This window comes from Coregonus lavaretus (genome assembly GCF_964263955.1).
Source record: "Coregonus lavaretus genome assembly, chromosome: 5".
Classification (NCBI taxonomy): domain Eukaryota; kingdom Metazoa; phylum Chordata; class Actinopteri; order Salmoniformes; family Salmonidae; genus Coregonus; species Coregonus lavaretus.
Genome location: NC_139992.1, coordinates 18,748,536 through 18,773,878, shown reverse-complemented (window position 1 = coordinate 18,773,878; position 25,343 = coordinate 18,748,536). Strand labels below are relative to the sequence as shown.

General features: G+C 42.2%; 1 protein-coding gene across 1 annotated transcript in view; it reads left to right on the top strand.

Annotated features, from left to right (window-relative positions):
- Nucleotides 1-5,249: 5,249 nt before the first annotated feature.
- The window catches only part of LOC311129952 (dnaJ homolog subfamily C member 10-like), a 35,925-nt gene continuing 15,831 nt past the window's right edge, over nucleotides 5,250-25,343 (top strand). The window contains exons 1-14 of the mRNA XM_084162520.1: nucleotides 5,250-5,325; nucleotides 5,851-6,065; nucleotides 7,776-7,944; nucleotides 8,112-8,162; nucleotides 8,263-8,345; nucleotides 8,576-8,707; nucleotides 8,903-9,074; nucleotides 9,219-9,262; nucleotides 9,355-9,486; nucleotides 10,577-10,666; nucleotides 11,013-11,123; nucleotides 11,230-11,344; nucleotides 11,541-11,668; nucleotides 11,913-12,029. Coding sequence (XP_084018646.1) covers nucleotides 5,889-6,065; nucleotides 7,776-7,944; nucleotides 8,112-8,162; nucleotides 8,263-8,345; nucleotides 8,576-8,707; nucleotides 8,903-9,074; nucleotides 9,219-9,262; nucleotides 9,355-9,486; nucleotides 10,577-10,666; nucleotides 11,013-11,123; nucleotides 11,230-11,344; nucleotides 11,541-11,668; nucleotides 11,913-12,029 — 1,521 coding nt within the window. The 5' untranslated portion in view covers nucleotides 5,250-5,325; nucleotides 5,851-5,888. The remainder of the gene's footprint in view (nucleotides 5,326-5,850; nucleotides 6,066-7,775; nucleotides 7,945-8,111; nucleotides 8,163-8,262; nucleotides 8,346-8,575; nucleotides 8,708-8,902; nucleotides 9,075-9,218; nucleotides 9,263-9,354; nucleotides 9,487-10,576; nucleotides 10,667-11,012; nucleotides 11,124-11,229; nucleotides 11,345-11,540; nucleotides 11,669-11,912; nucleotides 12,030-25,343) is intronic.

The window sequence follows — 25,343 nt, the reverse complement described above, 5'->3', positions numbered from 1 at the left end:
TTTATCCAGGCATGATAAGCATCGGTCTATATCTCCTTCTATTTCTTCTTTGCTAGTCATTGTAGGATAAAATCCTCTTGAACATAAAGCACCTTTAATCTCCAAATCTTCATCGCTTTCTTCATCTTCAACTTCCATCAGAGATCAAATCTCGTGTATCCTTCTTCTTTTTCCTCTTGCCAACTTCCTTCTGATCACAGAGTCATATCCACCCATGCATGACCTCTTCATCATCACTCTCATCTTCATCATCCTCATCTTCTTTAAGTTCCATCCTCCTTAACCTTCCTCTTTTCTTCCAGACCTCACATTTTCTTCCTTCTGGAGTTTTGATCCATCTTCATCGTCGTTTCTACTTGTCCTCTATCTATTATTCGTCTTCATCTCTGATGTAACAATCACCCTGCTGGATGATCACTGAAAGCTGAGGATAAACATCCCTAAACTGTACTTTTTGCTGAATCCGTATGTGAGAAAGGTGTACTAACTTCTGCCATTAGTTTTTCTAACACTACACTCTAACACTACTTTAGTTAAAGGATTACTATTTTTTCCTTATATCAATCGGTGTAATCACCTTCATCTAGCCTTGCTGTCCTTTCTCCCCATTGTAACAACCCTTTCATATTCCTTTATCGTGAATTATTTTATTTTAGACTGTATAGCCTAAGGCTTCCCTCCTGTAATTATTAATATAAACCTAACAACTCCAAATAAATCCAAATAAACTCCAAATAAATCAATTAAAAATCATGAATAATTAAAACCAATTTTTATTCCTATGTCACCAATTTATCAATTAGTGTTGGCTATCTTACCACAACCCATCAAATGAAAGTAAATGTAAATTAGTCAACTTCAAAGCAATCCCAAAAACAAAGCCTTCTAACCTTACAACCCCTTTGATTTTTATAAATTCCATTGTTTAATATGCACCCAAGTATCTTAATTGCCGAATAATGTCAGTACCTGATTCCCAACCCAATTCCAATCAAACCCCAGTGATACACAGAGCCTCCAAAATGCAATTTTTACTGAAATAGTATTTGCCAAGCCTATGTAAAATTGTCATCAAATATTTTGTAAGGGATGATTTTTGTGAACTAGCCTGATATCTGATCCTCTCGTCTGACTCTGCCTCGTCACACCTTGTCACGTGACGCACGTCAGTCACACGTTAGCCCCTCCTCTCTCCTGTCGTATCGTATTGCTCCACTCATATGACATAAAAACAGAGACACAGAATCACATTTTAGTAGTTAATGCAATCACTGAGTTATTTCAACCATATTCAATATTCCTTCGTTCACCCATTATTCACTCTAAGACTAACCCAGAACTAAATAGATCGCTCAAAAACATTTTTATTTAATTTTAATCCGTCATTTAATTCAATGCATTATACTTCGCCAACATATATTTAATTTATAAATGTACTACATCTCAACAACTAGTTTCTTGTTCGAATAACAGTTACTTTAACGATTTTAAAAGATTCGTGTCCACCTTCCACTTATCTGTAGCTATTTCACCCCTGCAAGGAAACCCCAAAGACCTATGACCTTAAGCCACCATTTTGTTTTGTAGGCTAAGCGCGACCGCATGTCGTAGTTTTAGCCCCGTAAAATCAAACGCATGCGCACATCCCCTTAAGCCCATGCTTACCATACCATAGCACGATAGCATTACGCTACAGCGTCACTATTTTATACCTTATACTCACACAATTACACATAACAGAGCTCACATTTGCTTAGAACTTTCAGTTCCACCACATACAAACAAGTTTAAGAGGCTTGAATCCATCGCAGTGGACCTCTAAGGTTAAAGTTATCATGTAGCACGCAACACAATTAGCATTTAGCAATTAGCATTTAGCCGTAGCTTTAGGTACACTGTGACACAACACACATTTAGCATTTAGCATTAGCATTAGCCTTTAGCCAACTGCGGCCTACAACATGTAACAAAACCCCGCATTGCGTCTTTAATTGAGTACTGTTTCGTTTGTCCTAAATTTATTCTGCCGTGGGTATGGCTATTTCTACGAGCGATCCCCCCCAATGCAAATATCCCGTCGGACAGAAGCTGAGCAAGCCATCCCCAAGAAAATGTCCCACCAACCCCAGTCCCAGACTGACCTGGAAACTCCTAATGCATTTCCAGGATTTTGGCCCACCCTGCGGTCGCCCCGTTCGTCACGAGGGCTTATCTAAACCTGCAATGCTCTAAAATTGTATACATATCTTGGCCCCGACTGTTCTTGACTTACTATTCAAGCAACACATCTCTATAAACAATCCCTAAACTCTAACCACTTTTGCACTATTTTTAAAATTTGTATAATGATTAGCCAGACCCCAGTCATCAGCAAAAACACCACCTGAGGCACGGTCATAATGGTACATTCCTCCAGTGTACACAAGCAGTAACAAAACCAACAACTGAGCTGTGAGAAACACTCACCCTGGTCGGGTCATGACTCCAGACCGAAGTTAGCTTGAGTTAGCTTGGCGACTGCAAATGCAGCAGAGGAGGATTGCAGAACCACTCCTGGCAAGCTCGCCATTTGTCGTATCGAGTGAGTGGTGGCAATTATTGCTGATGAACAAAAGGAGTCTGCTCATACGGAACGTTGATCATAAGGTTTATTCAGATCACAAGCTTCAGGATGAGTGACAGACTCGCGAGGTCTGGAGAGCAGTGTCCTCCAATTCTAATGGCTGCTCTGCCCTCTCTTCTTCGTGTACCCCTATTTATAAACAATGCAACAAGATGGGCCCCCTCTTCTGGCCAATCACCAGTCTACAACACACTTCCTGTCTATTATATGTGACATTACACTAAACATTGCCTTTTGATACTAACATAACCAACATTCCATTTCTTCATGAAAAACATTTAACAAAGACATAATCTTAATACACTACAAGAGCATTAGCTAAAGCAGGCAGTAGCAGTGCCAATACGGAAACCTGGGAAAGACCCTACTAGTCCTTCAAGCTATAGGCTGATAGCGTTGACATCTCATGTATGTAAACTTATGGAAAGGATGATAACGGAAAGGCTGACTTACTTTCTGGAGAGTAGAGGACTAATGTCACCAGATCAAAGTGGGTTCAGGAAAGGCAGGGGAACGATGGATCCTGTACTGTGCCTTGAGTCATACGGAAAGCACAGGCAAATAAGGAGGTGGTGGTAGCCGTTTTCTTCGATGTAGAGAAGGCCTATGATATGATGTGGAAGGAAGGCCTACTTATCAAGCTGGATAAGATGGGGGTTGGAGGAAGGGTTTTTAACTGGATTAAGGATTTTATTTTTGGCCGATCAATACAAGTGAGGGTGGGGAGCTCTATATCAGAAAGCTATGAGGTGGATAATGGTACCCCCCAGGGAAGTGTCATGAGGGTGGGGAGCTCTATGTCAGAAAGCTATGAGGTAGATAATGGTACCCCCCCCAGGGAAGTGTCATGAGGGTGGGGAGCTCTATGTCAGAAAGCTATGAGGTAGATAATGGTACCCCCCAGGGAAGTGTCATGAGGGTGGGGAGCTCTATGTCAGAAAGCTATGAGGTAGATAATGGTACCCCCCAGGGAAGTGTCATTAGTCCTTTGTTGTTCTCCATTATGATTGACGATGTATTCTCTCAGGTGAGACCTGATATTGGGAGGTCATTGTTTGCGGATGATGGAGCGCTGTGGAAGAGAGGGAGAAATATTACCCATACAGCCAGAAGAGTTCAAGAAGTGATTAGTGAAGTAGAACAGTGGTCCCTCAGGTGGGGCTTCAAGTCTTCAGTTGAGAAACAGACTGTGTTTTTTTCTAGAAGGAAAGTTGGGAGGAAATATACTTGAAGTTGTATGGAAGGAATCTGGAGAGGGTGGGAGGGTTTAGGTTCCTCCTGGGGGTCTGGTTTGACACTCGAATGACATGGGCGGAGCATATTAACAGAGTAGTTGTCAAAGGAAAGAAAATATTGAATGTGATGCATTGCTTGTCAGGAATGGAGTGGGGGGCAGATAGAATGGCTTCGAAAATGATATATATAGTGCTGTTAAGGTCAAAAATGGATTATTGAAGTATAGCATATGGATCAGCAGCTCAGACATCTTTAAAAAAGCTAGATGTTATCCAGGCCCAAGCCCTAAGAATATGTTGTGGAGCACTCAGGACCTCCCCAGTGGCAGCGATGCAGGTAGAGTTGGGAGAGATGCCGTTAAAGTTAAGAAGACAACAGCTAGCCGTGACATATTGGGTAAATCTACAAGGACATACGGTTACACATCCTACAAAAAAGGCACTCCTAGAGTGAATGGGAACATTAGCAAAATCTGAATACAAGCTTTGGGTGGATAGGCAATTGCATGGCGAGAGAGATGGGGTTGTGTGGGAGGGAGTTTAGCCCCTCTGTGGTTCTTCCTGCTATCCCACCTTGGGTTCTCCCTCAACCAGTGATAGATCTAGGGTTGCTTGAGAGGGTAAGAGATGTTGAGGAAGGAGTAGATTCAGTTGTAAGTGAACATTTAAGAACACAATACTATGCTTGAATATAGTCACAGATGGATCTAAGGACATTAAAACAGGGAGGACAGGAGCAGCTTTTAGTGCTACTGAGTTTATTGGCTGCAGAGTGGGTGGAGGAGGTGAGGCCAGACAGGGTAGTCATCTGTTCTGACCCCTGTGCAGCACTGATGAGCTTAAATTCATGTGTGTCTCAGAGCAGACAGGATGTAATGTATGAGGTTTTGCAGTGTTTGTATAGGGTGAAACAGATGGGGATGTTTGTGATGTTCCTCTGGGTACCAGCTCATGTGGGAGTAGAGGGGAATGTGGATATTATTGCCAAGCAGGCTCTTAAACATCCTTATGTTGAGATGGAATTGTCAATCAGTAAAGCAGAAGCCAAGGGATTAATAAGAACAGTTATTGTTATTAGATTTGAGGAGTAATGGGGTTGAAGAGACAGGATTAAATGAACTGCTGGGGAAATCTTCAGGGGATGTAGTATTTAATTATGTATTTCGTTTCCTTAGGGAGATGAGATTATTGGGTAGGATTTAGACCTTCACTGTCTCTGGTTCACACTTCACTGTCTCTGGTTCACCTTAAAGTTGGTTGCCAACCGCCATATAAAATCCACAGAAGAAGAAGACGAAGAAGATTGGTGGTAACTAGTGACAACCGTTGAGGCTCTGTTTCCGGGCGTGATTACGTCAGTCAACCGCCGTGAAGATTCTAGTTAGTTTAGCCAACTCAACACTTACCACCCGGCGACTCCCGGACCCAAACCCGGATAAGAAGTGTGCCAACAAGCACTCGGTCAAGGTAATGTTCATTATCAAGATTTCAGAGTATATGCATTTAATAGATATTTTCTCTGCACAATATCTGATTTCAACGATGAGGTAGGTAGCTGCAATACCGTTAACTTAGCTAGCTACTTGCTAGCCAGCTAGTGTGGGCTCTGTACTTTGATAGAACTAGCTAGCCCAGCTAGCATTGCCGCTTGTAAATAAGTAATTGATCTTATGATTATGATCTTGCGTTTCTGCAAATAAACAATAATCTGATTTAAATAAGTGTTACATCTGTGTTCATAGCTAGTTGGCTAGCTTCATTTGTTTTAGTTTGCTAACTTGGCAAATGATGTCACCATACAATCATGTCTCTAGTTGAGGTCACTTTCTGAAAAATTACTTTGGAATTATTTTGGTCTTTCACTCCATAGACAGACTGCAGAACATACTGGGGTTGCTTAACCTACCTAGCGTGAGGTGTGTGACAGTAACAACTTAAGAGATCCAGCACTGAAATACTGTTTACCTGTGGCAATGAAATCTCTACTAACAGCAAAATCAAGAGGAGCTTGTCAAGTTCAGAATCAGCAGATGCCTTGGAGCAGAATGTTGCTGGGATCACTGCTTGTCTTCAGTTTTCTGGTAGCTTCTGTGTCCTCTAATGAGGATTACTATAAGTTACTGAAGGTGTCCAGAGAAGCCACAACCAGAGAGATACGACAAGCCTTCAAAAGGCTGGCTCTGATCATGCACCCGGATAAAAACCCAGTGAGTAGCCTGCCCTATATATATACATACATATATACAGTACCAGTCAAAAGTTTGGACACACCTACTCATTCAAGGGTTTTTCTTTATTTGTACTATTTTCTACATTGTAGAATAATAGTGAAGACATCAAAACGATGAAATAACACATATGGAATCATGTAGTAACCAAAATATGTTTGAGATTTGAGATTCTTCAAATAGCCACCCTTTGACCTGATGACAGCTTTGCACACTCTTGGCATTCTCTCAACCAGCTTCACCTGGAATGCTTTTCCTACAGTCTTGAAGGAGTTCCCACATATGCTGAGCACTTGTTGGCTGCTTTTCCTTCACTCTGCCGTCCGACTCATCCCAAACCATTTCAATTGGGTTGAGGTCGGGGGATTGTGGAGGCCAGGTCATCTGATGCAGCACTCCTGGAGGTGTGTTGGGTCATTGTCCTGTTGAAAAACAAATGATATCCCACTAAGCCCAAACCAGATGGGATGGCGTATCGCTGCAGAATGCTGTGGTAGCCATGCTAGTTACGTGTGCCTTGAATTCTAAATAAATTACAGACAGTGTCACCAGCAAAGCACCCCACATCATAACACTACACATGCGGAGATCATCCGTTCACCCACACCGCGTCTCACAAAGACACAGTGGTTTGAACCAAAAATCTCAAATTTGGACTCCAGACCAAAGGACAAATTTCCACCGGTCTAATGTCCATTGATTGTGTTTCTTGGCCCAAGCAGGTCTCTTCTTACTATTGGTGTCCTTTAGTAGTGGTTTCTTTGTAGCAATTCGACCATGAAGGCCTGAGTCTGTTACTTGAACTCTGTGAAGTATTTATTTGGTCTGCAATTTCTGAGGCTGGTAACTCTAATGAACTTATCCTCTGCAGCAGAGGTAACTCTGGGTCTTCCATTCCTGTGGCGGTCCTCATGAGAGCCAGTTTCATCATAGCGCTTGATGGTTTTTGCAACTGCGCTTGAAGAAACTTTCAAAGTTCTTGAAATGTTCTGTATTGACTGACCTTCATGTCTTAAAGTAATGATGGACTGTTGTTTCTCTTTGCTTATTTGAGCTGTTCTTGCCATAATATGGACTTAGTCTTTTACCAAATAGGGCTATCTTCTGTGTACCCCCCTACCTTGTCACAACAGAACTGATTGGCTCAAACGCATTAAGAAGGAAATAAATTCCACAAATTAACTTTTAAGAAGGCACACCTGTTAATTGAAATGCATTGCAGGTGACTACCTCATGAAGCTGGTTGAGAGAATGCCAAGAGTGTGCAAAGCTGTCATCAAGTCAAAGGGTGGCTATTTGAAGAATCTCAAATATAAACTATATGTTTGATTTATTTAGCACTTTTTTGGTTACTACATGATTCCAAATGTGTTATTTCATAGTTTTGATGTCTTCACTATTATTCTACAATGTAAAAATAAAGAAAAACCCTTGAATGAGTAGGTGTGTCCTAACTTTTGACTGGTACTGTATATATATGTATTAGATGTTATAACATGTTAAAATGTTGTACATTTTATCATAGTCTGTAACATATCACAACATACTGGTGATTTCCTAGTCTGGTCCCAGATCTGTTTTAGCTGTCTTTCCTACTCCTTTAGTCATTGTCACACCAAAACAGCGCAAACACATCTGGTACCAAGCTAGGTCCAGTACTTGATTTGTTATGTTGTTCTCATTCTCCAGCATGATGAAACTGCCCACGACAAGTTCCTGAAGGTAACCCGAGCATATGAAGTTTTGAAGGATGACGATCTGAGGAAGAAGTATGACAAGTATGGAGAGAAGGGTCTGCAGGACGAGCAGCAGGGAGGAGGACGATATGAGAGCTGGAACTACTATAGAAATGAATTTGGTAATTCGTTGTTAGAGTAGTCTTAAGAATTTGAAATGCAAACATTGACAATAAATATATTTAAAAAAGGGATTGATAAGCCACAGCTAACATGCAACATTTTCAGTCATTTCCTCAGGAAGTTGGTGTTTTCTTATCATCTTAGTCTTTCTGTCTTGTTTCTGCAGGTATCTATGATGATGACCTAGAGATTGTCACTTTAGATAGGGGAGACTTCGGTAAGTGATGTCACAGTATTCCATACCTTCACAGCCAACCTTTTTTTGGGGGGGGGGGGGTAAGTTTGTTGTTGTTGTGATACTGACTCTACTACCATAGATGCAGCAGTGAACTCTGGAGAACTCTGGTTTGTCAACTTCTACTTCCCTCGTTGTCATCACTGTCACGAGCTGGCTCCCACGGTAATACTTTCCTCACTCACTCTAAAAGTGCAATCTACAATATTTACTGCTATTCATTGGTTGTTTCATATACTTAATTAAAATGTCCATTGAACAGTATGAGATATTGCAGATGGTACCTTTTTTTTTTTTATCCTCTTCATTTATCCTTTGATAATTGTTATCTATGTTTAATATTTCAACATGATATGATATTATGTTACTTAGTGTGTGTGTGTGTGTTTCCACAGTGGAGGGAGTTTGCTAAGGAGATGGATGGAGTGATCAGGATAGGAGCCGTGAACTGCGGAGACAACAACAGACTGTGTCGAAGCAAAGGCATCAACAGCTACCCAAGCCTCTACATTTACAAAGCTGGAATGGTAGGAGAAACATCACAGCTTTCTTTAGGTTTGCTCTGTCATGCATCACGTAGCCTGGTTAAACCAGACTGAATGCTAAGCTCACCATTGTTTTAGCACATCGTTCAATCTGTTTTAACCAGGTTATGTATCACTCACTGATTTATGGTGTTAGGAACAACACTCTAAAACCGATCCCTTTCTGTCGTCCAATAGAATCCAGAGAAATATTTTGGAGATAGGGCCAAGGAGAGTTTAACTAAGTTCGGCATGCAGTTTGTGAAGAGCAGAGTTACAGAGCTGTGGCAAGGCAATGTCTTCACTGAGATTGAGGCAGCGTTTTCATCTGGAGTTGGATGGCTGATCACCTTCTGTGCTGACTCTGGAGGTAAGACAGGCTGTTAAGGGTTACGTTGAGATGCTTTGTCATGTTTACAAATAGAGACTTTTAGTCAGAATTAGTGAAACCAATATGGTATTAATTGTATTTTCTATACAGTTAAAATAGGATCTGTGTTTGATCTCTTCATAGACTGTCTAGAGTCAAAGACGAGGCAAAAATTAGCTGGAATGTTGGTAAGTTCTCATTGAACCCATGCTGTATGTTTACCTTCCCATGAGCATACATTGATATTTTGACTGAATGTCTCTTCTTGTGTCCTCTTCAGGAAGGTCTAGTGAATGTGGGCTGGATGGACTGCTCTACACAGGCTGAGTTGTGTGACAGCTTTGAGGTGACCACCAGCACCACAGCCTTCTTTCCCCCCGGCAGTTCACTGAAGAACAAGGGCAGCGTGCTGGTAAGAGAGGCCCATGTTTTAGTTTTGTTTGCGCACACTAAAAACAAAGAACAACATTAAATGTATTTGTAAGTGAGAAGGAGAAACCCAGGATGGGTTTATGAAGAAGCCTCACCATACATACAGTTGAAGTCGGAAGTTTACACCTTAGCCAAATAGTTAAACTCAGTTATTCACAATTCCTGACATTTTAATTCTAGTAAAAATTCCCTGTCTTAGGTCAGTTAGGATCACCACTTTATTTTAAGAATGTGAAATGTCAGAATAATAGTAGAGAGAGATTTATTTCAGCTTTTATTTATTTCATCACATTCCCAGTGGGTCAAAAGTTTACATACACTCAATTAGTATTTGGTAGCGTTGCCTTTAAATTGTTTAACTTGGGTCAAACATTTCGGGTAGCCTTCCACAAGCTTCCCACAATAAGTTGGGTGAATTTTGGCCCATTCCTCCTGACAGAGCTGGTGTAACTGAGTCAGGTTTGTAGGCCTCCTTGCTCACACACGCTTTTTCAGTTCTGCCCACAAATGTTCTATAGGATTGAGGTCAGGGCTTTGTGATGGCCACTCCAATACCTTGACTTTGTTGTCCTTAAGTCATTTTACCACAACTTTGGAAGTATGTTTGGGGTCATTGCCCATTTGGAAGACTCATTTGTGACCAACCTCATGATGCCATCTATTTTGTGAAGTGCACCAGTCCCTCCTGCAGCAAAGCACCCCCACAGCATGATGCTGCCAACCCCGTGCTTCACGGTTGGGATGGTGTTTTTTGTCTTGGCTGATTTCTTTTGATTTTCCCATGATGTCAAGCAAAGAGTGAAATAATCTGTCTATAAACAATTGTTGGAAAAATGACTTGTGTCATGCACAAAGTAGATGTCCTAACCGACTTGCCAAAACTATAGTTTGTTAACAAGGATTTGTGGAGTGGTTTAAAAACGAGTTTTAATGACTCCAACCTAAGTGTATGTAAACTTCCGACTTCAACTGTAGCTAAGAGAACACTTTTTTATGTTTTATTGAGATGATAGAATCGTAACTGTTGTGAAAGCACAGTTTTACAACAAACATTGGTTTCATCACAACAGTTCATGCAGAGTTTGGACACCAGAGAGATCTATGGAGAGGTGATGCAGCATCTGCCTGACCTGGAGGCTCTTACTAAGGAAACCTTCCAGGTACAGTAATAATAATCAAAGCTAAGGTACAGTAAAAATCATCTGCATTGCAGTCTCGTGCAACCATGTATTTATTGTGCATGGGGGGGGGGTTTATGTCTTCATTTGTATGCCGGCTTGAATGTTGTGGATATTTCAGTGGTGTCCTGATGTTCTTTCTTCTTCTTAGTAATAATAGACCTACCTAGTAAAAAGAACCACATATATTTGACATGAAATAATCTATTGTCTGACATTATTTCAGTTGGGGAAAACACCTGTAGTGGTGATGCTGAAATATTTAGGGGGAAAAGTGATTCTGTCCTATTCTATTGTGTTCTATTCTATTCAACATCGGTCTCTGTAGAGTAAACTGGCCCATCATCGGTGGCTGGTCAGTTTTTCTTTCGGACAGAAGACCATTGCGTCTCATGAGTATAAGAAGCTCAAGGCTCTTCTGAAGGCGGCCCACATACAGGTAAGTTCTGGAATCCACAATGAATATCGCTCTGATTCACTGTTCATTCACGTCACTGATTCAGTCTGGATGTTTAATACTGCCAGGACTCTGTGCTTTTTCTCAGGTGGGAAAGGTGGACTGCCTTACTGACTCAGAACTGTGCGTCTCCTTCTACATTCAAAAGCCCTGCATCGCTGTCTTCAAAGGCCTTGGGATTCATGACTTCGAGATACACCATGGTAAGTCAACGTCTTATTCGAACACAAGCGATTTTTGTATTTTATCTCTCTATTTCACTCGGCATTCCTTTTCACTGGTTGTTGTATATCTATTTATTTTGTTATTCTTGTGTTTTGTTTTTCATGAGAGCTTGAGTGAGTAAGATTTCCAATGTATTTCTTATAAATGGCAAATAAACGGTTTCTGTTCTCCCAGGGAAGGATGTGCTGTATAACATCATAGCGTTTGCTAAGGAGAGTGTCAGCGCCCATGTCACCACTCTGAGACCAGAGAACTTCCCCAGTGATGGAAAGGAGCCCTGGCTAGTTGACTTCTTTGCTCCTGTAAGTATCGGCCTTATGTTAGTGACTAATACTCTACTTGCTTATCGATGTTCACAGTTGACTACGTGTTGACATGTATTGAAAGATAGGTGTGGCTACTAAGGAAATAATCTGTTGGTGACTAACATTAATCCCTGAAAGTAAACAGACATTATTGTTGTGTAACGTGGACTAGATCCAGTTGATTTGGCTGAGACATTGGGTGAGGTCCATGAACAAATACTAATATACTGTTTCCTTGTAGTGGTGTCCACCCTGTCGTGCTCTCCTCCCTGAGCTGAGGAAAGCCTCGATCCAGCTGTTTGGTCAGATGAAGTTTGGAACGCTGGACTGCACCGTGCATGAGAGACTCTGCAGCATGGTGAGTGTCGGGAGAACATACCAAACGTAAACCCAAACCCCCTAGATGTGGTATTCTTCTATGTATTCCACAATATCGGCCAAGATGTATTGAGGGAGCCTGGTTGCCAGTCTGTTTAGCTAGCATTCCACACCTTGTACTCCATGTCATGTGCATATGATGCAGGGTAAAATTAGTGGAATGTTAGGTAAAAAGACTGCCAACCAGGTTAGTATTGAGGAGCCAGCCATGCAAGACTGTTGCTCTAAAATTCCAGAGTAAATAACTAGGTTCCAGAGTTTAACTATGTCCCCAAATCATGGCCCTACTGTATGACGTAATCTCTCACTATAATGAAGGTATTGATCATGATTGAAGTGAATAATACGCATTTCATTCAATGGACTTAACTTAGTATGACTCACACATATCAACAAAGCCGTTTTTATTTCTTCCGGTAACATTTTTACTGCTTTCTTCTGGGCTGTATGGCATACAGGCGTAGTAGGGCTATCATTCCTCTGGCTGTGTCATAGCAAGGCTAGGCGTAGGGCTGTCATTCCTCTGGCTGTGTCGTAGCAAGGCGTAGGGCTATCATTCCTCTGGCTGTGTCGTAGCAAGGCGTAGGGCTGTCATTCCTCTGGCTGTGTCGTAGCAAGGCGTAGGGCTGTCATTCCTCTGGCTGTGTCGTAGCAAGGCGTAGGGCTGTCATTCCTCTGGCTGTGTCGTAGCAAGGCGTAGGGCTGTCATTCCTCTGGCTGTGTCGTAGCAAGGCGTAGGGCTGTCATTCCTCTGGCTGTGTCGTAGCAAGGCTAGGCATAGGGCTATCATTCCTCTGGCTGTGTCGTAGCAAGGCGTAGGGCTGTCATTCCTCTGGCTGTGTCGTAGCAAGGCGTAGGGCTGTCATTCCTCTGGCTGTGTCGTAGCAAGGCGTAGGGCTGTCATTCCTCTGGCTGTGTCGTAGCAAGGCTAGGCGTAGGGCTATCATTCCTCTGGATGTGTCATAGCAAGGCGTAGGGCTGTCATTCCTCTGGCTGTGTCGTAGCAAGGCTAGGCATAGGGCTATCATTCCTCTGGCTGTGTCGTAGCAAGGCTAGGCATAGGGCTATCATTCCTCTGGCTGTGTCGTAGCAAGGCTAGGCATAGGGCTATCATTCCTCTGGCTGTGTCGTAGCAAGGCGTAGGGCTATCATTCCTCTGGCTGTGTCGTAGCAAGGCGTAGGGCTATCATTCCTCTGGCTGTGTCGTAGCAAGGCGTAGGGCTATCATTCCTCTGGCTGTGTCGTAGCAAGTCGTAGGGCTATCATTCCTCTGGCTGTGTCGTAGCAAGGCGTAGGGCTGTCATTCCTCTGGCTGTCTCGTAGCAAGGATAGGCGTAGGGCTGTCATTCCTCTGGCTGTGTCGTAGCAAGGCGTAGGGCTATCATTCCTCTGGCTGTGTCGTAGCAAGGCGTAGGGCTATCATTCCTCTGGCTGTGTCGTAGCAAGGCGTAGGGCTATCATTCCTCTGGCTGTGTCGTAGCAAGGCGTAGGGCTATCATTCCTCTGGCTGTGTCGTAGCAAGGCGTAGGGCTATCATTCCTCTGGCTGTGTCGTAGCAAGGCTAGGCATAGGGCTATCATTCCTCTGGCTGTGTCGTAGCAAGGCGTAGGGCTATCATTCCTCTGGCTGTGTCGTAGCAAGGCGTAGGGCTATCATTCCTCTGGCTGTGTCGTAGCAAGGCGTAGGGCTGTCATTCCTCTGGCTGTCTCGTAGCAAGGATAGGCGTAGGGCTGTCATTCCTCTGGCTGTGTCGTAGCAAGGCGTAGGGCTATCATTCCTCTGGCTGTGTCGTAGCAAGGCGTAGGGCTATCATTCCTCTGGCTGTGTCGTAGCAAGGCGTAGGGCTGTCATTCCTCTGGCTGTGTCGTAGCAAGGCGTAGGGCTGTCATTCCTCTGGCTGTGTCTTTTTCAAGGCGTAGGGCTGTCATTCCTCTGGCTGTGTCGTAGCAAGGCGTAGGGCTATCATTCCTCTGGCTGTGTCGTAGCAAGGCGTAGGGCTGTCATTCCTCTGGCTGTGTCGTAGCAAGGCGTAGGGCTGTCATTCCTCTGGCTGTGTCGTAGCAAGGCGTAGGGCTATCATTCCTCTGGCTGTGTCGTAGCAAGGCTAGGCGTAGGGCTATCATTCCTCTGGCTGTGTCGTAGCAAGGCGTAGGGCTATCATTCCTCTGGCTGTGTCGTAGCAAGGCGTAGGGCTATCATTCCTCTGGCTGTGTCGTAGCAAGGCTAGGCGTAGGGCTGTCATTCCTCTGGCTGTGTCGTAGCAAGGCGTAGGGCTATCATTCCTCTGGCTGTGTCGTAGCAAGGCGTAGGGCTATCATTCCTCTGGCTGTGTCGTAGCAAGGCGTAGGGCCATCATTCCAGCCATGTCACCTGTGATTGTGTGGTGAGCTGTGAGATATAACATTGAATCATTGGTCTAAATTAGTGGCAGTTGACCCAATTCAGTATCCACTTCTTCTGATTAATCTGACATCATCCTCCATTTCATATATGGAAACTGGCCTTTCCCCTAGCCAAAATCAAGATTTTATATTTTATATCCTGATCACATCCCTGAGTATGAACCAAATTAAATGTGTTTGTGGTTTTGATGGATAACTGAAAGTAGCAGTGGCTACCACAGTTATGTAACGTACTGTACAGTGGTTCCTCATTTAAAAGTTGCATCATTCCGCAGTATAGTCTGCGGTATGCTGTGATATACTTTGGGAGTCGCAGTGCTTGCAGTTAATGCTCATTTGAAACTCCAGAGGGCATCCTTGAGCACATATACTCGATCTAGTCTTTTTTATCATTATTTTATTAATGAAAACACAAAGATGTTGATGAACAAATACTTTATGCTTCTTTCTATTGGATATACAGTATATACAGTGCATTCGGAAATTATTCAGACCCCTTCCCTTTTCCACATTTTGTTACGTTACAGCCTTATTCTAAAATGGATTAAATAAATGTTTTTCCTCATCAATCTACACACAATACCCCATAATGACAAAGCGAAAACAGGTTTTGTTTTTGTAAAAAAAATATTATTAAAAAAAAACTAAAATACCTTATTTACATAAGTATTCAGACCCTTTGCTATGAGACTCGAAATTGAGCTCAGGTGCATCTTGTTTCCATTGATCATCCTTGAGATGTTTCTACAACTTGATTGGAGTCCACCTGTGGTAAATTCAATTGATTGGACATGATTTGGAAAGGCACACACCTGTCTATATAAGGTCCCACAGTTGACAGTGCATGTCAGAGCAAAAACCAAGCCATGAGGTCGAAGGAATTGTCTGTAGAGCTCCAAGACAGGATTGTGTCGAGGCACAGATCTGGGGAAGGGTACCAAAAAATGTCTGCAGCATTGAAGGTCCCCAAGAACACAGTGGCCTCCAACATTCTTAAATGGAAGAAGTTTGGAACCACCAAGACTCTTCCTAGCGCTGGCCGCCTGGCCAAACTGAGCAATCGGGGGAGAAGGGCCTTGGTCAGGGAGGTGACCAAGAACCCGATGGTCACAGAGCTCCAGAGTTCCTCTGTGGAGATGGGAGAACCTTCCAGAAGGACAACCATCTCTGCAGCACGCCACCAATTAGGCCTTTATGGTAGTGGCCAGACGGAAGCCACTCTTCAGTAAAAGGCACATGACAGCCCGCTTGGAGTTTGCCAAAAGGCATCTAAATACTCTCAGACCATGAGAAACAAGATTCTCTGGTCTGATGAAACCAAGATTGAACTCTTTGGCCTGAATGCCAAGCGTCACATCCCTACGGTGAAGCATGGTGGTGGCAGTATCATGCTGTGGCGATGTTTTTCAGCGGCAGGGACTGGGAGACTAGTCAGGATCGAAGGAAAGATGAATGGAGCAAAGTACAGAGAGATCCTTGATGAAAACCTGCTCCAGAGCGCTCAGGACCTCAGACTGGGTCGAAGATTCACCTTCCAACTGGACAACGACCCTAAGCACACAGCCAAGACAACGCAGGAGTGGCTTCGGGACAAGTCTCTGAATGTCCTTGAGGGGCCCAGCCAGAGCCCGGACTTGAATTGCAGTTGTAAATGTTTCCAATAGTGACTGATAGCTTTACAGTTAATATTACTTTATAGCCTTTTAGCTATTTTACACAGCATTTTATGTCATATAGCTAGATAGCTATCTACGTTTTTAAGTAAGAGCTTTTCAATTGGCATCTCTCCCAATGTTTTCAGTCACAGGTGGGGACTGGATTAGGTGTGAGCAGTGCAGGAGGTGGGCTCATGAGTTGTGCTCGACTTTTACTGGGCATAGCTTTATTTGTGACCTATGTACAGATTAGAATGGTGCAATAGCAGAGCATAAGAGTTTCCACACCAATGTTACACTGAATTAATCCAATGTTATGAGTTATATTCCATTCCAATATTATATTCCAATTAATATTTATTTTAATGAATTAAAAACAACTATTGAAAACCTTTTTGCTCCTGAATGTCATTTTAAAGACTGCTGGGATGTAAAATCTTGCATTATTCAAATCATATTTAGTGCAATTGTATATAATGGATTGTATAGAAAAGGAACAACAAAGAGAGAACAAAGAAAATGAATGTGTAGGTGAGTTAAAATAAGGCACTTTACATCATATCTCCTCATAGTGCAGATATTTTATGGTGACATGTGCAACACCAAAATATACTTAAGTATTAAAAGTATAAATAATTTCAAATTCCCTATATGAAGCAAACCAGATGGCACAATTGTATTGTTTTTTAAAATTTACAGATAGCCAGGGGCACACTCCAACACTCAGACATAATTTACTAAAGATGCATTTGTGTTTAGTGAGTCCACCAGATCAGAGGCAGTAGGGATGACCAGGGATGTTCTCTTGAAGTGTGTGAATTTGACCATTTTCCTTTCCTGCTAGCCATTCAAAATGTAACGAGTACTTTTGGATGTCAGGGAAAATGTCTGGAGTAAAAAGTACATTATTTTCTTTAGGAATGTAGTAAAGTAAAAGTTGTCAAAAATATAAATAGTAAAGTAAAGTACAGATACCCCATAAAACTACTTAAGTAGTTTACACCACTGCTGGCACCCCCGGGGGCCAGTTACTCCATATGGGGGGGTGGGGGGGGGGGGGGGGCACGGGGGCGCAGTTACGCCGGTTCTTTAAAAAAATGCCCCTTTTCTAAAAACAACATTTCATTAAATAACTAAAGTGTCAACTGTAGTCATTTATTTCCCTTTATAGTTTATTCGCCTAAGCATGACCTTCATCCACATACCAATTTTTTTCCAAACGTTGCTTTTTTGTGTCAGCAATTAGACATTGTTCTTAGGGGGGGCTAGTTACCCCCTAGTACCCTACTGGTTTCAATTACATGTGAGGAAGTGTTTATAAAATCATCCCTGTAACATTCCTATGGTCGGAACATGGTAAGACATGCCTCAAAAAATGACAAAGTTGGGGTTTTAAACAATTACATTTATGGTTAAATAGTTTGCAGTGTGCAACAGGCACTGGCCTTTCTCTATCAGAACCACAGTGACTCAAGTATGTCGACAGAATCAAGCCTTTAGATATTAATAATGATCCTACATTATATTTGTCAAACATGACTGGTGTTTAGCCTTGTATGTAATTAAGTCTCATTTAAGTTTGGCTACATTTTCAGGCGGCTCATGTCACATAGGTCTGGACATGACAGACTGTAGCCAAAGGCATAGGCTATCCCCTACACTTCGACATGTAGGCTAATTATTTATGTACATTTACAAACACTTATGTTTTTCTTAAAAGAATAGCTATTGTTTTTCGGTTTTCAAATCAATTTAATTGGCCATTTTAATGGCCAATTAAATTGATTTGAAAACCGAAAAACAATAGCTATTCTTTCAGATGGCAGATTGGGCACCTCTTCAAGGACAAAATGGCCTTGTCCCTAAAATCACGAAATTCCAGCTCAACTCAGCAAGTGTATTGTCCTGCTGATAGCCCATCAAGGGTGGATGGCTTCTTTTGTATTCTAATAATAGGTTAGGCTGCCGAACGATTTATACCTGGCCCGTGGTTGAGGCATAGCCAGCTGTGAACTCTGCAGCATGCTTCAGACAACCAATGTGAATGAGACAACTTTGCCTACTGTTAATTCTTGCCTTATATGTTGGCATGCATAACCTTATTTAACCAATTCTGATATTTTGAATGATGTGATAGGCTTTGCACTGAATCATACAGTATTATGCCGGTTGAAAGAGACATTTTTATAATATTAGCGTTATATCAACACACTCGTCACTCCCGTTCAACAACTCTAAATTGCTTTTGCATGTGCTCCAAATGGATAACTTGAAATAACATATACAGTACCAGTCAAAAGTTTGAACACACCTACTCATTCCAGGGTTTGTCTTTATTTGTACTATTTTCTACATTGTAGAATAATAGTGAAGACATAAACTATGAAATAACACATATGGAAAAGTGTTAAACAAATCAAAATATATTTGAGATTCTTCAAATAGCCAACCTTTGCCTTGATGACAGCTTTGCACACTCTTGGCATTCTCTCAACCAGCTTCATGAGGTAGTTACCTGGAATGCAATTAACAGGTGTGCCTTCTTAAAAGTTAATTTATGGAATTTCTTTCTTTCTTAATGCGTTTGAGCCAATCAGTTGTGTTGTGGCAAGGTAGGGGGGTATACAGAAGATAGCCCTATTTGGTAAAAGACCAAGTCCATATTATGGCAAGAACAGCTCAAATAAGCAAAGAGAAATGACAGTTCATCATTACTTTAAGACATGAAGGACAGTCAATCCAGAAAATGTCAAGAACTTTGAAAGTTTCTTCCAGTGCAGTCGCAAAAGCCATCAAGCGCTATGATGAAACTGGCTCTCATGAGGACCTCCACAGGAATGGAAGACCCAGAGTTACCTCTGCTGCAGAGGATAAGTTAATTAGAGTTACTAGCCTCAGAAATTGCAGCCCAAATAAATACTTCACGGAGTTCAAGTAACAGACACATCTCAACATCAACTGAGGAGACTGTGTGAATCAGGCCTTCATGGTCGAATTGCTGCAAAGAAACCACTACTAAAGGACACCAATAAGAAGAAGAGACTTGCTTGGGCCAAGAAACACGAGCAATGTACATTAGACCGGTGGAAATGTGTCCTTTGGTCTGGAGTCCAAATTTGAGATTTTTGGTTCCAACCGCCGTGTCTTTGTGAGACGCGGTGTGGGTGAACGGCTGATCTCTGCATGTGTATTTCCTACTGTAATGCATGGAGGAGGAGGTGTTATGGTGTGGGGGTGCTTTGCTGATGACACTGTCTGTGATTTATTTAGAATTCAAGGCACACTTAACCAGCATGGCTACCATTATTAATTAAATAATCGAAAGGAAAATGTGATTATTTATTAGCGTAATGGTTATAAGTATTTTAGGCATATCATTTGAATTAGGCCTTGTGTAAAGTAATTGTCAAAAGCGCAAGAGATACTGTTGCATGTAGGTCTAGATTATTTATGGGTTTATCATATAGAAATATAAAAACATTATTTGAACACCTCCAAAGCAATTGCCTGTCTATTGTGCAGGAACCACTGACTCACTGCCTTTTTCTATAATCAAGACACCTGCTGGTAACTCTTAACTGTTAGGACAGCATATGAGGTCTCCTAAATATCTGTCGACTAGGTGGAACTCGTATGACTGGAGAGGCTTCACACATAGCTTCAAGCATAACAAGTTATGGTATTGACTAAACAGGATGCACTCTTAGGCCTACAGCGCAATGGTGGTAATACAAGGCTACTACTATAAGAAGCCTAATAATGATAATGACATTACTTATTATAATGATGATCAATAAGAAGGAGATCAAGAAAAAGGAGGGTAGAGGAGCTAGAGCTGCTTGCGTATGTGTGTGTGACAAACCAGTGGTGTTAGATTACAATATCATTTTTCTGCCCATTTGGAACAGTGTAAACAACACCTAAATAAGTAATACCAGAGTCTGTTCTAACGTAAAAAAAATTGTAAAGCCTTTATTATAGCATAGCAAAGACAGATTTGTGAAATTGCTTTATCCAACATTTTGCAGTTGCGTGAGGCTTGGTGCTCATGGAATCAGTAGGCGATTAAACAAACAGGCAACAGAAGCAGGATCTGTCTTATTTCTGTAGATATATATATGGATGATTTATAAAGCCAGGCAAGTTTAACAGTTAGGCTATTCATTATAGACCTAATTAAGTTGGGGTTTCCACTCTCCTCAATATTTGCTATTATTCACATGTAGGGAAAGGCGCCAATTCAATGGCGCACAGAAGATTGTTTCAGAACCCTGGACAGCTATATTTTTCAGCATAGGGCTGAGTGACACGGTCATTTGTGGCTTTCGTTCAAAATAAGTTATACTATAAAGCAGAGTTAAAGACACATTCTTTCTTTCTGATTGTTTTTAGCATACCAAGTCTCTCTCGCTATAGCTCATTTTGTTTGAATTATTATGTGAATTATAATAAATTGACATTTTTAGGGGTTGATGCATTTTTCGTTAGGGAAAATCAGATCTATGATATTGAGTTACAAATGTAAAACTTTAGAGGACTTAAGCCTCAAATACATTGCAAATTTGCCCGTTTTGGCCATTAGGCTACACTTTACAATAGGAATCAAAGCTGACTGATGGCAGCATCTATCTGTAGTCTAAACTGTGGCACAAATTGGGGGATTTTTCACACCTAACCAAGCTATTAGACTAGCCCTTTGTAAATGAATGGAGGTGTGAATGCTTCTGTCTGAGAGTCTCTCTCCTCTTGCACTAGAATCCTGCATCGGGCAAAAGAATCAGCTGACGGGTGGTCTCGGGGTTGAGAGAACTTGGGTAAATACAATGGCGCAATTACACTTGACATGTGGATGCCGATTTTCGAAAAATAGGATACCTATGCCTTACAATCCATTACATAAACAAAGAGTGGGTGCTCGTGGAGAGGGTGCTATTCACCACAGAGTGGGACAGTTTCCAGCTCAAAACTGCAGAAAACATAAGGCCAGCTATTGTGAAAGAATACTTGTGGATCTTGTTGATTTCCTCTATCGCTTCAAAGAGGTCACACTCGCCTTGGAGGCAAGCAAACAGCCTACTCTTCACCTTGGAATGATGTGGTTCCAAAGGAAAGCTCAGCTGGTAGAGCACGGCGCTTGTAACGCCAAGGTAGTGGGTTCGATCCCCGGGACCACCCATACACAAAAAAAATGTATGCACGCATGACTGTAAGTCGCTTTGGATAAAAGCGTCTGCTAAATGGCATATTATTATATTATTATAAAGCGTCCCCTACAGATGGATTTGTGGTGTCAGAGAGAAGCCAGCTGCGGGATTGCGACCAGGCATTTCTGCACAAGAAATCCGAGTGATGGACTGTTTTTGAAGTTATTGTTTTAGTAGCTTTATTTGTTGGCTAATATTAGAAGGCTCTTTGAGTTGTCAATATGCCACATTGCATTGTGAAAATAAAAATTCTTAATTCATGGAATAGTTTCTGTTTAGCCAAATGTTGGATAGACATGCAGACGAATTAATTCATGCAGGAAAAGAGGAATACTAGCCTACTGTCTGTAGTCATAAAAACAATTAGGCTAAATCAATTTGTTATTTTGTTGGGTAATGGATCGGCTCTCTTAATGTAGTGTTGTGGTGTCTCTCTTGTCGTGATGTGTGTTTTGTCCTATATTTTTATTTTAAATCCCAGCCCCCGTCCCCGCAGGAGGCCTTTTGCCTTTTGGTAGGCCGTCATTGTACATTTACATTTACATTTACGTCATTTAGCAGACGCTCTTATCCAGAGCGACTTACAGGAGCAAGTAGGGTTAAGTGCCTTGCTCAAGGGCACATCGACAGATTTTTCACCTAGTTGGCTCGGGGATTAGAACCAGCGACCTTTCAGTTACTGGCACAACGCTCTTACCACTAAGCTACCTGCCTCCCATTGTAAATAAGAATTTGTTCTTAACTGACTTGCCTAGTTAAATAAAATAAAAAGAAATTGCTGTGCTTATAATGTGAAGAAATAGCCTAATAATTAATCAACATTTTAAGCTAAACATTCTCATTTGTTGCGTCAGGCTCATTGTTTAAAACCGGTGTTTTTATACTAGTGGTTGTATTAATTTGGGATCTATCGTATCCCACAACTGTCCCAGACTATGTTTGGAATAATTATTTCGCACACAGAATAGAATAGGTCAACTTTTGTACTATGGGGGATAGTAGATTTGACATAGGCTAGTGATTTTGCTGTTCGTTAGGCCTACTCATCTTGTTGGCTGATGAAAAGTAAATGTGGACAGTTCTTCCAATATCTTCAATATGCGCCTCGGAATTGGATAAGGACACGCGCATTTGCGTCCCCGATGTGTCTGTCTTCACTTGTAGCCGGTGAGAGAGACCCGATCATGTGACTGAGAGCCATGTGAATGAGAGGTGCTTCCGCACGCAGCCGGGAGAAGGGAATTATTATTATTATTTTCAGCCCTAGTGCACAACGGCCGCAAAAGGCTTTTCTTTTAGGGGGCATTACGGCCACACAGTCGCATCATGCAGCCTTAGAATGTATTAAAAAGCATATAGCCCAGTTTGTACCACAACTGAAGTTACATAAATAACTCAAAATTAAGCATGTAGGAGTACCTGTTTCTTTGTTAACCGCTCAACACAGAATAGCCGCATGAGCGCACTCCCTCATCGTTTGGAGAAAATATCCTTTCTATTTTATTCAGCTATGTTCAATTGTATTCTTCATACTATAAAATAATGCCACGGAATTCTAAGCAAATATTTTCTGCTAAATGAACTACTGTAGCCCACAGCCATATGGCATAGCCAGATCAGGGCCTAACATAAGGACAACTCAGAGTATGCTATTCTGTTCTTCTGAAATAGACCACATTTTCTTCATATCATGTTTCTTTAGACCTGTCTAAAATAAATAATGGATTTATTGTGGTGGTGTAGGCTATATTACATGGATTTATTATACTTTTTAAAATGTAGATGTTCCAAAGGTCTGCATCAGTGGCTTGTAGGTATGCGTGGAAGCCAGGATATGCTAAACGTGTTTATGTTAATTAACGGTCAATTACCGTGAGACCAGCAGTTATTTGCTTGACAATCACCGGCTGACAAAATGTCATGACCGCCTAGGTGTGAGTATGTGGGTCTGAGCAGGTGGGATGCCGTTGATGCTTGTGTGATGTTGTCGATTGTATGTGTATGTTTTGTATTGTTAAAAAAAGATTGCCACAATTACAGCTCCCAACACCAATCTGTTTATTAATTATGAATATGATTTATTTGATTTATTTCGTTTACATTCTTCATTGTAACCACAATGTCACAAATAATTTAACACATACACAACATGAGCAGATTCACTTGATCAAAACATTTATTTAAGAAAGACTATCAGAAAGAATGTCGGTACTTATTTATTTTGATCCAAAGCCACAAATGAGTGAGTCACTCAGCTTCATGCTGACAAACAGAGCATGTGAGTGGAGCGGAGCGAGCGTGGAGTGTGAGCGGGCGGATTTTGGACAGAGCGCAGAGCGTCATTTTTAAAAGGACGGAGCGTCGCTCTATGTCCCGCTCCAATTTCGCGCGCTCACACCACGAGTTTGAAGCATGCTCAAGCCTGACCCAGAATCCATCTGTTTAATTTAATTTGTGTCGCCCATGAATTTGTATTTTATAGAGTGAGAGGAGCGGAAGCAGCAACATGAGAAAAGGGTTAAGGAATTCAAAAGTTTCTTCACTGCACGCAAAGGCCCAACCATAACAAGGGAGAGAAAAAGAGAGCTGGATGTAGCATTTTAAAAAATGATTTACATGGACTATGAACCGCTGAGTAAAGGAGAACGCGAAGGGATGCAACACTTCGCCAGCCAGCGCAGCTCAACCGGGCTACACCCCCCCATGCTACAACACCGTACAGGACACGCTCATGCCACATGCCCGCCCTGGAAGAGATGGAAGCCAAACTGCAAGACCTATTTCAAAATGGTGATGGGCTCGTTCTGTCAGTGTTCATTTGGACCAGTAGAAGAGGGCACAGCTTCCTTGGCATCGTGGCCAGTTTCATTGATGGGACGTTCCGGGGGAACACTGTTTTGTTGGGCTGTGAGCACATACAGGGGCACCATACCGCAGATCGTATTTACCAAAAGTATGAAAGTGTACTGAAATATTGGAACGTGCAACGACGTGTGATTCGGGTCATCCCTGACAGTGCCAGCAACATGATCAAGGCGTTTAACCTCCTCCCTGGCACTGAAGAGGAGGCGGAGGGTGAAGTGACCGCGGATGCCAGCAGCAGCGCAGAACATGAAGAGACCACCTTCAATTGGTCGGTTTCCTCTGTGTTCAGGGTGCTCTTGCGTACACTTTTCACCAGGTGCCCGACTAACAGCCTATTAATGTTGTCGTGCTCGTTAACGGCGTCTTTGATCGCCAGCTGAAGCATGTGAATGGGGCATCTCAGATGTAAATTTGACACAGTAAAGTACTGATTTCTCATAGTTTCTACATTAGTGGTTATCACTTCCACATGGACCACCTGCGCCCTCGCAAGTCCATGTGGAAGTGATAACCACTAATGTAGAAACTATGAGAAATCAGTACTTTACTGTGTCAAATTTACATCTGAGATGCCCCATTCACATGCTTCAGCTGGCGATCAAAGACGCCGTTAACGAGCACGACAACATTAATAGGCTGTTAGTCGGGCACCTGGTGAAAAGTGTACGCAAGAGCACCCTGAACACAGAGGAAACCGACCAATTAGGTGTCCGCCCCACAAATGCCTGCGCCACTCAATGGAGCAGCCAGCTGTGGATGATTCAGTCGTTCATCCGGTTGTTCCAAAAAGACCCGTTATGGGAAAACAAACTCAAGTCTAATGTTGCTAACATCACCCTGAATCAAGTACGGCAGCTGACGCACCTGGTCAGTGTGCTGACACCACTGGCAGACCTCACAGACAAAATGCAGAAGGAGCTGGGGAACCTGGGGATGATCCTCCCTGCTGTCACAGATATCAAATCCCTGCTCACCGATGACACTCACGCTGCACTTCCAATGGGCATCGCTGCTTTTGCAGAAACATTGGAAAACAACGTGTCAATTCGCTATGGAATATACTATACTGATAAACATCTAATTTTAGCATCAGTGTTAGATCCCTGTTTCAAGACAGAATGGATAATCCGAGATGAGTCTGTATGCAACAAACTCAGGGCGATAAGGT